We start from the raw sequence: 14475 nt of genomic DNA, 5'->3' as shown, positions 1-14475 counted from the left end.
GCTTTTTGTAAGAGTAATTTTGAAATTAGGAAGAAATTACAAGGTAACGCTTTTTTAGTAAATTTTTTAATCTACATTTTTTATCCACTCTATTCGAAATTCGGCATAGATTTCGAGTTATTTGCAAAATTCGAAATTTTGAAAATTTAAACTAAAATATATCGCTTAGCGGCCAAAATTATGATGTTAACTTTTACTGTATCTATAGAGAACTTCCTAAATCCAGAAAATCAGCGCCATAACTAATTTTCGTGAGTTTTGGTTTTAATTGGGCTGTATTCAGTGAACTATATAAATAGAATAAATTTTCTTTCACTACTTGTAATAATGAATGTATTACGGTTCACGGATATGCTGAAGTCATTTCCTCAATAGATTACCTGCAGAAAGTCACAATTACAGGTATTTTAACGCATCAAAAACATAACATCTAATAATTAAATACGTAACAAGTTAGTGAAGTCATACTATTTTTCACGAGTAGGATGACAATTTCTACGAGTTACTTCATTCACGAGTTTCATATAAAATTCTTTCTACGTCCGTAGTTATATTAGTACTTGTTGGATTGTTGGTAGGGTCGTGAACATTTACAATGTTACAATTAGTTGAGTTATATTGTGATATAACCGGAATCCACTAATAGAGACGCCGAAGAACGTCGAAATGTATGCTCAATGTAGTTTTTTTGGATTAGGTATATTCAAACATGTTGCGATAAGAGAGGGAATTTTTGAAAAGGTGTTGATACCTATAACTTGGGTTTCGCATTTTCCATTTCTATACTGCAAAAAGAAATGATCTGTTTTGAGATTTGTGGGTCGTTGGCTTTTATATTTTTTATAAATGTTTACTGAGTTTAATCTATTGTCAGATATTTCACTAATAACAGTAAATCGATGTTGAACATGAGTTTTTGTATAAGGTACCGTGATAATTAAAACATTTCCGGTATTATTAATATCGTCACACTTCATTTTATATAATTCCTCCCTCTGCAGAGCTCCTGCGATTCCGAATATTGAAGCAACTTGAAATATGTTACAAATAATACTCGTATCTAAGCTTACATTAAAATTTTTTGCTGTCATACATGAGATCGTCTGGAGCTTGCAACAGAAACTTATTAATTTCTTCACGGGCAAATGTTTTAGATTTTTTGGGTCTATAGCCAACTGATTTATTTTTCAAATATGCAATGAGTTTCGAGTATTTACTGATGTCTACGTCCTTATTTACCATTAGAGTGCCTTTCAGTTTTGAATAAGTCGACCAAAGTGTTAAAGACTTCCACAATTTGAATTTAGTTTCATAGTAAGCTTTTTTTGAAGCTGTTTACGCCTTTTTTAGTACGCTACTTCATAAATGAATCATATGCCTTTAAATACTATTTCCTGGATTTCTCAGGGAGAAGATTCATAGTCTCTGCAGTTGCCGATTCAACATCTTCTGTTGTGCAGTTTAAAATTTCTTTAATATAACTCCCCATCATTTAAAAAAACTACACTCCTTTTAATTAGACTTAAACGGATTTTCTTGAACAAATATCAAGAAATAAAAGTGTGACAGTTTATCGAAGAAACGAATTGTCATTTTTCTAAGACAATTTTATAATTGCGTTAAGATATGACACGTACCAAAACTTTTATACCGCAAAAGCGTAAAAAAATTAACCTCTATGGTCCTTTTCTCACGCTTTTCAATTGATTCAGGAATTAAGTTCTTTATTAACGCAGATTAATAAAAAAGAAACGTGAATATTACAATGGACGTAGAAAAAATAATTTTTCTTTCTCTTCTTCACTTACTCGTTTACAATTAATACCAGTTGGAATGAAATTAATTGATAATGTATTATGAAATGCTCCAATATACTAACTTATATTCATTTATATATTTTTCTCAACAGAAACTTGTTCCACGTTATACGGTGGACCAAATCATTGCAACAAATGCGATAAACCTACTTGTGAGGGCATGATTCGGGATCTGTACAAAAAATATCGCAACCTTCAGGATATATATAAAGCTAAAGGTACTGAAGTGCTAGACCTACGGATAGAAAACGAAATTTTGAAAGAAAAAATCAAACAAATCGAGGAATCTCAAAGAGGAATGCAGAATAATACGAATTTTGGTAAACGACAGTACTGTTAATATAAATATATATATATATATATATATATATATATATATATATATATATATATATATATATATATATATATATTTATATATATTAAAGATTATTCCAATTCCAATAGAATTCGCTTAGGCGTGTTTTTTCTAACCTCCAATAAGCTGCAAAGAAAGGATGTTTGAATATAGACAAAAGATTTTATTAAAAAAAATGAAATACAATACAGTTCAGTTTTTCACATAATCACTACCGGTTAATGCATTTGCTGTATCTGTGAACAAGCTTTGCTGAAAATTTAACGTTTCGACTTCTTTTAGGGCACTTTCCTTGGCGCCTGGATTTGACTATGCCATTTTGTGAATCAACCCAAAATAAGTTGAAAATGAAGAATAAAATTTCTCGATATCTCGCTTCGTTTTCGAAATATCGATACTTGAAGTTGGAAAAATTTATTTTTATTTAATATTTGTATATATCAACCTAATCTAACTTAACCTAACCTTCTCGTGGCGCACTTGAGTATTCCAAGTTCAAAAATCGTCAAATTTTTTATAGCAAAAATTGTCTAAAATAATTTCGCGTGAGGATTATTTCAGTTTTATTTTATGTTTATTTTTTATGTTTTTTTTTATTATGGAAGGCTTCGCCACTCGACCCCACTAGGAGCTCTGCCCCTGGACCCTGGTCTGCCCAAAAGTCATAGGCCGCAAAGAACGGGTGAGTTTGGAGAGGGGAGATTGAAGGCAGATAAATTCGGGGCGGGTAGATTTGGAACGATTTTTTACAGTCATTTTTCTTATTCGGTTATTTTTAAAAATAGGATAGATAATGAAAAAATAATTGCTAGAGAACTTTTCCAGAATAATTGTGAAATACTACAGTAGTCTGGCTTTTCAATTATAAAACAAACGAAAATAACTAACTTTTTACAGTAAATTAATAATTAAGTTTTCAAACTATCATTAAATATTTTTTTTATTCTGTAAATAATGAAAAAAACCGACAATTCTTCTTTATCAAATTATTCATGTATTTATCGTATGTTAAGTTATATTCATCACAGAGTAATGAAAGTTATCAAAATGGCTCATTTTTGTTATAAAAATATGTTTTTTTCAATATAATTTTGGAGTATCAGGGTAAATAATTTGATAATTGAATAAAAAATCTTTTTTTCATTGAATTACAAGATTCGCATTGAATTTGAAGTGATAAAATATTCATTTGAAACGAGGTATTGAACGCCATCTGTTCAATAATGCGAATTTTGAACTAACGTTTGATTTTAACTTAAGTATCGATATCTCGAAAATGAAGTGAGATACCAAAAAATTTAATTCTTTGATTCTTGATTTATTTTGGCCCAATTAGACCAAAGCCTGTTAAATCTTGGCGCCACGGAAATCGTATTCTCCCCTCTCTTAGTTTTTACCAAAATATTTTCTCCGGTATTGGATGATCATCGACTGAAAATACACGAGTTTTTTAATTTGTTAAACGTAGTGATTTATAGGGGTTGATTAATTCATATATAAATTGATAGGAGTGAATAAATTTTTCGATTTTGAAAATTATCACATTTAGCAAATACTTATTGAGCCGATGATCTTTATATGTATATTTATACTAAAGTTATGGAATAATTAACTTTTTTCTATTAAAAGTTGATCTCGAACGACAAAGATTGATTACGTGCAAGTATTTTTTTACTAAACTCATTTAACCGGGCCGATGTCAGCACTCTTCTCGGACACCCAAGTCGTTTAATAAATTAGATAATTCATTAATCCTTGCCTTGATTGCCATGTCATCCACAATTCGTGGTATGGTATAATCAAATCGTTAATTTCCGACTCTTCGGAACGGGTAGTTTGTTTTTATAACAAGAGAAAGTCTGTTTGCTTAATTAACGAAGGGTAAATATATTCATTGGAAGTGAATTTGCGGCAGGTGATGGAGATATTTCGATATCGGTTTGGATGCAAACGACGCTATATCAATTACAAAAGTTATTCCCAAAATTCCCATGATTCTAGAAAATAGAGAATATTGGATTAGCCCAGGTCCTGGAGGCCACAGGTCATAAGCAAACAACTGAAATATTTTTTACATTTATTTCAAGGTAGGTTAATTGATATAAGAAAAACATTAGAAGTCTATCGATTTCTCAATGTAACAAAAATGTAGAGACTCATTGTGAGTTTCACAATTTCCCATTATTTCAGTAAGGGATGAAGATAGAAGAAATTGAAAAATATATTGTAGGGTGAGTTTTTCTTGATAAAAAAGGCCTCCTACACTTTTTTGTAGAAGCTTTAGTTTTCTCAGAAAAAAATCTTTGAAAGTGTAATTCTTCGTTACGAGAAATTTCTCAGTACAAATAATTTTTTGAATACAAGATGGAAAAAAATATTTTTCTTGTTTTGAGGCTCACTCTCTATCATCACTATTATAAAATTCAATTTTCATCACCTTTAAACACGTTATGCCTAGTTTTCCATGAAACTTTCATCCTTTTCGAAGGTTTTCATTTTCGATAACTACATAAATCTTATTTCCAAAAGATATTCAACAATGTAATTCATGAAGTATGTTCGCAGGTAGGTAATTTTGAAAAATCTCTTGGAATATCATATTTTAGGATATCCAAATTACAAGGCTGTATCGTTAATATGAACTTCTAAAACTAGAAATCGTTGACATGGGAGATAAAATTGAGCACACTTTATACATCAACACTCACAATTAGTCTTTTTGACGTGTTTTGATAACCAAGTTTCTTCAGAGACTGAAACTAAAACAGTTTAAGCAATAAAAGAGTTTTACCTTCAGTCTCTGAAGACGATAACTTGGTTATCGAAACGCGCGTCAGGTAGTGTAATGGTGACTGTTTTAAAACAAAGATTGCATACCAGTTAATCTTGCAACAATTTGGAAACCTGGGCCTTTTTTATAACAGTGGGCAGTCGCACACTTGAATGAAACTTGTTTGCAATCGGTTATAAATGATCATGATTACGCGGTTGCAGGTGTTTCGTATTTGAATATCTCATGTTTATTTTCTTTCCTTTTTTTCAATGAATGTTCAAGAATCGAACTTCAAATTTGTAGGAGAAGTGGAAAAACATGTTTTCAAACGTTCTATCTATTTAAGACAGTTTTTATGCTGCTACAAACAGTCTAGAGTTAACATTTTCACTTAGGTATTCCTCATCTGTTATTAAAAATTACGTTTCAATGGTGCATCAACTGATTTATTACTGATTACGAGTCTTACACGTGTGCACTCAAAATTTTTATCTTGATTCCAAAACTTTTGCAAATTCAACTGGTCTGGAACCATTGTTTCAAAACAGTTGCATCGTGGACGGTCGGCATAAACAGTGTGTTCATTATGGATATAACCAACGGTTCCAGAACTTCCAACATAGTAATGGAAGATCAAATTTCACTTTTCTAATGAAATAACTTGGTACTGAAATAAAATTTCTAGAAGTCTCATAGTCAGAAAAGAATTCTATCAATTTTGTGAAAAAATAATTCTCATCGTGTACGGAGAAAATGTTGCGAAGAAAAATCAAGAAGAAATGTATGATATAGTTTTTATCTAGATGAAAACAGTACAGTATTTGAAAATACTTTGTATACTTGAATAGTTTTTAATCAATTGTATATTCTCCATTTCGCTCAATAACCTTTTGCCTTTTTTCTCTCAGCTTCATGATTCCGCGCTCATAAAATTTCTGGTCTTTATCAGCAAAAAACTGAACCAGGTGCAATTGAAGGTCATTAAACTAGATATAAAATAATAAATTCAATGTTGGTGAGGAAAAAACCATTGCAAAACGATCGAATATTTTCGAAAATATTCATCTTTCTATTAGAGCAAAATCTAGTAGTTAATCTTTCGAATAAATAATAACGCTAGAGAAAAAATAGGAGAAAACTGTGAATTCCAAAGTGGACTAAACTTGACATGAACACTTCTATATATATTGTGTACATTATATTGTACATGTATACAATATATACATGAATGTCCGTACATAGCATAAATTGAATCAAACGCAATGAAACTAATTGTTCAATAAATAAATTTTTTGTTGCAATAGTTAAAAACACTGTATCTGAGTTTATACCTGTGTAATTTTTTGGATTATACAAATTTGAGGTTACAAATATATTTAACCTTTTTCATACACTAAAAATTATCTATTATACAGTAGCGGTTAATGCATAAGCCCTTTTTTTACTTGCATGGATTCAATTGAATTCAGTATATTAATCAAAACAGACAAAGAACATCAATCGTTGAGAAGTGGTTTGCTGAATAAGTACCGAGAATGCTGAACGTAGTGAACATCTCAATGAAGCTGTTGACGACAAATTTATCAATGAAGTGAAGTGAAGCTGATTGAGCAAGATGATACCCTGAAGATATCGAAGGAACCTAAAGGGGATATCGTGAATGTGTATTTGACGATGTGAAATCTGTAACAACGGATTTATGAATCTGAGCAGTTTTTTAACTGCTCAAACGTAATAAAATCAAAATTTTGCGTCGATTTTTGACAACATATGAAATATGGATCTATAGTTTCTCAGCCGTGTGGATTGCACGTCATGAACCGACTTCAGAGCGTTAAAAGATGCAAAAGTCGGTTAACAAGATAATTCAATATGTCTATCGATGGCCGAAATTGTATGAATTGGGCTCTAATTACCTCCACATCCACCTTATCCCATGGATCTAGCCAGCCGTGACTTTTTCTTGGTCTAAGACTACAGAAGGATGCTCTCTAGATAAAAGTTTTTAACGAAACTGAAAAAATGGTATAAAAATTGTATTTTCCTGGAAAGCAACCATATTGAATGAAAAAATGCAATAATTTATTATTGCATTATTATTATTATTATTATTCTTTGATTTTCGTTACTTACCTGACAATAAATCCAGGTATAAATGTGGACAAAAAAGTCGATAAACACTGTATAAGTTAGGTAATTTTATTCAATAAAGAAATAGATGTAGTCGAAAACTATGGAAATATAACATGAGAGTCATTAAATTAAAGAAGAGATTCATAAACATTTATTCTTATCCCGAATCTCTACTAACTATTCATGTTTCGATACCAAATGACTGACATTTTTATGTACACCAAATGTTTCCCATTGAGGCATTCTAACTTTCCCCGTATAAGTTCGATAGATATCACAATAAACTTCTTCTTTAGCCACATCTTTTGCTGCGAGAGCTTTTTGTGTAGCTTCATCGACAAGTTTTTTAATTTCTTTGTCTATTGTTTTCAAGTCTTCTTCAGTAACAAGTCGAGATAATACAAGTTTATCAGCGAATGTTTTAATGCAATCATGACTTGATCTCACTCTTTTTATTTCCTCTCTACTTCTGTAGCTTGTTCCAGGATCGGACATCGAGTGGCCGTAATATCTGAAAAGCTCAATTTTTTATAGAAAATACATACTGCGTGAGGTAAAATATGATCGAGACAAACGCCTCATTATCGAAAATATTCACGAAAATTCTAGGTAGCTTCCCTTACTAGATACACACTGTAGCCATATCTCTAGATTTTTTTTGATATCAGCATAACAGAAGTCCTTGGACAACTCTACCTTGTGGTGTTGAATTTTCAACCTCCGAGGGATTCTTTTAATTGTCCAAATAAGTGGAAGTCACCGGATGATAAATCCGGATAGTAGTGGAGATATTCTAGTATCTCCCTGGAGAAGAATCGCACCTCGCACTGGGGTTATAAGCAGTTTTCGCGGATATTCTTAGAAGGTTGAGGTAGTATGCAGTTTTCATGGAAAGTTGTGTGCACAAGAAGTCAAAAATTACCGTTGATCCCAGAATATATCACAGACTCTCTGGATGACTTGACGCTTTGACTGGCGCCCCTTCCAGGTTATTCCTTTATCTTTAGACGACATCTTGGTGTCGGGAGTGTAATAGTGTAATATATAGAATAAAAATCAACAGTTTGGGAACCCATCGAGCCCATGTATTTAACAATATTAAGGCTGTTTGGGGATGGCAAACTTCAAATTACTAATACTTATAACAAGTATAGTTTAAATTTTCCGAATATTCATCTTACGGTCCTCCAAAATAAATTTTGCAGTGAATGTTGCTTTAATCCAAGAGTTGTCAATCGAAAAAGTCTCTTCATAACGTGCATGTAATTTTTTTATGAAAGTTGATAGTTCAATACTGTAGGAAAGAAAATGAAAGGAAAAAACTTTAGAGCATTTGGAAGAAACTATTCAATATCATGGTGGTTTGAGAAAAATTGAATTTTAAATAAAAAATTCACTTCAATGTGGAAATAATATTCCATTTTTCGATACAATAGTTTCCAACATTATCAAAACATAGCGGTGGTAGAAAAATAGTTTATTACACTAGAAACGTCGAAACGTCGTGATGTCCAAGGCGAAGTCGAGAGCATCATGAAGCGCATGACCGAGATTTCAACTTTTGGCGGGTTTAGTGAACACGATTTTCCTTCATAGCTGCTCGAGATATGAGAAAAAAAATTTCTTGCTCTATTATCAAACTGAATAGCATTTTGGTGTAGATTTAACCCTTAATATAATTAATAAGAATAAATTAATACAATAATTACAAAAGTTGCTACTACGTTTTGAGAAGATAGACAAATGGAAACAAATATTTATAAATGGATATCATTTCATCACTGAGATCAATACATTTTTGCACACGTTTGACCCAAGTTCTGAATGAAGTACCTCCAAAACATGTGGATTTGAACGCATCAACTGCTTCTTCAGGTTTAGAAATCTGCAGAAATAAGAACTCCTTAAGTACTAAACAAGTACTGTAGGACGGATGAGATAGCCAGCAATCCAATGTTTTGACTATTTAAAAACGTTTTTGTTGATGTGTAAGAGTTCGAATTGTCGTGGTAGACAACGATTAGTTTCCATGATTTTTTTCAAAACTTCTGCCAAACAAATACTGTTATACCATTTAGAATTGACCGCTCTAAGTTGCTCTAATGGAATAATTGCGAGAAGTCCAGTTATTCCAAAAAACCAGGCGATCATTTGCGGTAACAATTTTTGTTGGATTTGGCTCCTCTTTAAAAACCAATTCAGTCGATTATTGTTTGATTTCGGGCTCATATGGATATATCTATGATTCTTCGACTGTTTTTATGGCACAACAGCCGATTTTAGACGAAATTCATCCTATAGCGAAGCAAAACATAGTGGTTCGAGATTATGCTTCATTACCAAAAGTCTAAGCGAGTTGATCGGCAGATCAAAGAAAATCATCGCATGAGAATGTTAGCGATTTGATTCCATTTTTTGACCAAGATGAATATTTAAAGTATCTGCAAAAAACTAAAAAACTGTTTGTCATTAACGGCTCTAAAATTCTCATGAAAAATAATGAATGGGAATAGAGAAAATCAATTCTTAATAACATCCGACAAGCAAGCGATTTATAGCAATTTAAAAGTTCATTGACTGGCTATTCGTAGTTTGCATACACATTGTTTTCCAAAAATCCACTCACGAATGAGCTGTAAGTTTTTAAGAGGCAACTTCCTCATTCGCATCCTAATAAAAGATCCCTCTTTCAATTTGGAGTCACTCAACTGAAAAAAAACCTTGTCTAAGGTATCTAAATCCTTAATCTTCTTTATGTATAGCTTTCTGAAAGCTTTTCCTTAATCCAACTTGTGTGAATTAAAGTACTTTTTCTAAGTCTGCATTGTTAAAAATAAAAAATGGGCTGATCGATGAGACACTATATTCGACAAAGCAGATATTGGTGAGCTTACGGTTTAACTTGATTTCTGACTAAAGCACAAAACTACATGGAATGAGCTAGAAAGAAAAGAAATAGGCTTCTCGCTAGAACCTTTTTTTCCAACTATATCATACCATTCATTTTAAAACTCAAATCTGAACTATATAAGAGAATAAACCACTCTATGAAACCACCTCATAAAATTCACTACCGAGCAACATAAAAAAAAGTCTAAGGGTCATATTGGAAAGTGATGAAGATCATCTATTTGTAATTATCAGCTGAAATATCTACTATGTAGTTGAAATTCATAATTATGGATACTGACGTAAGCTGTGATGGAATTAACATTATTCATAGATGGATGTGATAGGAAATTCTGAATGGACATAGTAATATACTTTGAAGTGTTATTGTTTAACGAATACAGAATGCTGTGGACTAGCGGAATAGTATGAAATATCCTCTGTTATAGTCACCTGTACGTATCCAACTGTAGAATAAGTGGCCCTTTTCCTGATGTGACAAATTGCAAAGCGAATTTTCCAGCTTCCCTGATAGCCAAGATATCCATACCTCCGACGCGTATCCCAGGAAGCATATCTCCTCTTGTATAATAATTGGGATTGGCAGAGTGTCTTATTCTGGGTGTACCCATGCTGTAATCGTTATTTTCTATAACGAAAATCACCGGAAGTTCGTGGAGTTTGGCGAAATTGTACGATTCGTAAATTTGTCCTTGATCGACAGCTCCATCACCGAAAACTATGAAAACAGTTCAACAGTTTATTCGATGAAAATTTCATTCTACATTTTCTCTCGTTTTTTTTTGGTATTATGATGTTTAATAGACAACTGTCAATATATTAAAAATTGGAAATACTATTTTCTGTTTTCCAGAATCATTGAATGGAAGATAATGAAAAAATAAGAGAAACTCTAAGAGACAGTTCAAATTTCGACTCAATAAAAATGAGCTGAGATTTCTGGAATTGTTGAATTGCTTCTGAAGACGACAATTTCATTACGTCATATGGTGTTTTTGTGGGTGTTGGAGTAGTGTTAGTGTACACTGTGTGTTCAATAATCCAATAGAAGGATACAAGAAGCAATCGTTATAATAATAGAAAGGAATTAAGAAACTCACACTCTGTAAAAAGCCTTTGATTTTATGAATAAATAAGCACCCATGAAGAGGCAGATGGATCAAGATCTATTTGAAATCACCAAAAATAAATATTACTTCAGAGCTAACAGGAAGCAGATTTAAAGCAAACAATGTTGCATATTGAATAGCAATGATTGAAAGTCAGAAACAAAGACAGACTGGAATTGGACAAATAAAACAATTAGAGCACACCAAATACCTTGGTTCATTTATCGAGGTGAAAACATAATCTTTAGTGAATATTGATAATTAAATGTAGTCAATAACCGGAAAATATAGGAGAAAGATGCAAACAGTGGAAAGAACCAATATTAAAACCTGATTAGTCACGTGAGAGATAAAACATACATACAAATACTGTTACGAAGTCATCTCCGCCTCGGACCTGCTTGGATATAGTGGAATTCTTAAATTCGGCGAAGGCGCCGCCTGTGATGAAAAACCCGGGATTCGTTTGATCTTTGTTTTTTCAGCAAGCTGTTTATTTAGGTGTATTTATTTGTTTTGTTTCTTTATTTTTAAAATTCTTTTGGTATATATAAAGAGTTTCTGTAGCCTATTTTAGCGCACTTTACAATAAATACTCGTAGAGAACAGAAATAATTTACGAAATAATCGAAAAATTCTAATTAATTGAATACTTTAATCAATCGATTATTTAAGTTAGTTAAGTGATAGTGGTAAGTGAATTGTTACTTAAGTGTAGTGTACAGTACTTGAATGAGTTAAGAACATAAGAGTAGTGTTCATTAATCAACCACACGAATTGAAATCATATGAATAAATAAGAAAACGTTACAATACAAAGCCTTCAAAACCACACCTCTAAAAAAATCTAAGATGATTTTGACATGGAAAAAGGATGTGTGAGAAAAAAGACTGCTGATACATCATGAAGACATGAAACCAGAAATAGAAGAGAAACAGAAAAAAGGACGACCTCGTAAGGCAATGGAAAACGAAATGAATAAAACTGTGGAGAAAAGTTGCTATCACAAACAAAAGATTCAAAGAAATGGAAAGTATTTTAAAGAAAAGTTTCGAAGGAAAAACATAAAAGGACATAAGGATTAAGGAAATGGATAAGATTTCATTTCAAATGTAGTTATATACCTACCCATTTGTTTAAGTGGGAACAAAATTTGAAATTCTTTTACAACATAAATTTTTCTGTGATTTTCACTAATATATTGAGAGAAATTACTCTATTTAGTGTCACCTTACAGCTTTTGTTTGAAGGAGATACGAACTCACTTGTGAATGAAACAGCTCCTTTTTTATTATATTTATGAGCCAAAGCAATTCCGGTACCAACGGGAACATGTGCACCCACGATACCATTACCTCCATAAAATTTTGATCCGTAAATATGCATTGAACCACCTTTACCTCTCGCTGATCCTGAAAGGGTAATAATATGACACAAATTAGTAGTTATTTTAGTTATTTAGTAGTATATTATTTATCGATATTTTCATTATACGTCTGATGAATCTGGAATGGAAAAGCTGCGAAATAATTGCCTATTTGAAGCAGGAATAATTTCTTGATCAATATTACGTCCACACAGCCTGTCCAGTACTAAATATTTAAAAAGTGTTATCAAATATATCTCTAGCAAGAGCTTCCTTTTCCAAAACAAACTGTCAAAAAACACGAAATTCAGAGCGTATCTTCTTCTTTCCTCTATAATAGGTCTATCGCCTGTTCCTTATGTGATATCAATCCTAATCCAGACTCTAGGTTGTCAGTTGCAATTTCACCTTTTTCATTGTCGACTTCTATTTCATTTTCCAATGCCATACATCTTATAAGCTGGTGATAACCATTCATAACCTAAGTCTCAAAATCGTCTGAGGTTTCCGCTACTTTCTCGGCCCACTGATGTTTTCCGCCTGAGACTTTTCATTCCTGTGGTCTCTGTTGGTTCTGGACTCGTTTCTGATCTATAGGTATTCGTTCCACGATACATTTTAAAGATACTCGATACCTCATCTGTTCTGGCTACTTGTCCCTTTACATCTTTTTTCGTTCTTTGTTGTACTGTTTGATCTTTTAGTTCTAATGTACATTTAATTGGACATTCTGATGTTGTCCTGCATTTTTTCATTCGAATTCAAATTATTACTAGGAAATACATAAACTTCTGTACCAGTGACTTTTCCTAATAGCTCCGCCAAAACATTTTCCACTGACTCTCCACTAATGTAAGCCCACCCATGACATCTGTAGGAAGTTATTGCTGTATCTTGCGGTCTCATTATGGAATGCATACCAACAGCGCAAGCTTCTTGTCCAACATAAACATGACAGAAGCCTCTGACTTGTTTTTGTTGATACAAATTAGCTGCAGTGGTTTCCATCTTTCTGAAAAACAAATCTTTGATTATTTACAACGTTCCTTAAGTACTGAATTACTACTATGAAAGCATGAAAATGACAAATATTGACACCAATCTGCAGACATTACGAAGAAACGCATGTTCTGATTGAATGTTAATTAGAGGTGTTTATATATATAATAACCCAACACATTTCAAGAAGTACAAATCTTCCTGCGTTCGACCAGATGATCGTGGAGGCCATAGAAAAAAGCCAATCTTCTACTTCGATATGTTGAGGTCCTTATTATGCACTCATACTTTGGTATGAGTGCATACCAAAGTATGAGTGCATAAAAAGTACCAAAAATTACATCCATTTCGTAGCTTGAGCTACTAATATTTAAATGGATAAGTGACTAATTTTAATTTTGAATTATATGAAAAAGAATGATTTGTATGAAACAGTTTGTTGTTAAAATGGTGGATAATTGGAGTACATAATTCAATTTACCTAATTGTTTGCATATTTCTATACAACTTGATCGCCTCTTCTCTTGTTAGTTCACTGGTTACCGATGGGGATTTATCAATTTTATGCAAATCGTAAGGTTCATTCGATACAGATAATTCACCGGGAGTTGAAACTGGAGTTTCTCCTGAGTAACATCTCGTAACAGATAAAACTGTTTCACCTTTATCTTTGACTTCGGATGAAAATTTTTTAAAGATTTTACCGTACGGAATATTTTTCCAACCAAATAAAGCAAAGCGTCTCATAATCGCAGTTACTATCACCAACCTGACGTTTTAATTTTTATTTTTGACATCTGTCAACTAAGAATTGGAATGCAACAAATTTGTATGTAACGAGGGTTGTATGAAAAGTTTCTTACCGAACAGAAAATCAAGTCTCCTTCGAAGTATAAAACTTAGTTCTTGATCACATTTCCTTCCTGTTGGATTACTATATGACATTACACATCCAATTTGGATTTCGTCAGTATATTTGTCGTAATCACCAGGTTAACACGAGTTGTTA

General features: G+C 32.3%; 1 protein-coding gene across 1 annotated transcript; it reads right to left on the bottom strand.

The window, feature by feature from the left end:
• Nucleotides 1-7258: 7258 nt before the first annotated feature.
• LOC130448246 (pyruvate dehydrogenase E1 component subunit alpha type II, mitochondrial-like) lies at nucleotides 7259-14213 on the bottom strand. Its single transcript, XM_056785528.1, has 5 exons — nucleotides 13948-14213; nucleotides 13265-13479; nucleotides 12367-12513; nucleotides 10424-10709; nucleotides 7259-7592 (listed from the first exon to the last, which is right to left on the bottom strand). Exons 1-5 carry the CDS (start codon nucleotides 14211-14213, stop codon nucleotides 7259-7261), a joined length of 1248 nt encoding a protein of 415 aa, XP_056641506.1.
• Nucleotides 14214-14475: the final 262 nt, after the last annotated feature.

The sequence above is a fragment of the Diorhabda sublineata genome, chromosome 8 (genome assembly GCF_026230105.1).
Source record: "Diorhabda sublineata isolate icDioSubl1.1 chromosome 8, icDioSubl1.1, whole genome shotgun sequence".
Lineage (NCBI taxonomy): Eukaryota > Metazoa > Arthropoda > Insecta > Coleoptera > Chrysomelidae > Diorhabda > Diorhabda sublineata.
The sequence above is the reverse complement of the archived record's forward strand: the minus strand, read 5'-3'. Positions and strand labels throughout refer to the sequence as shown.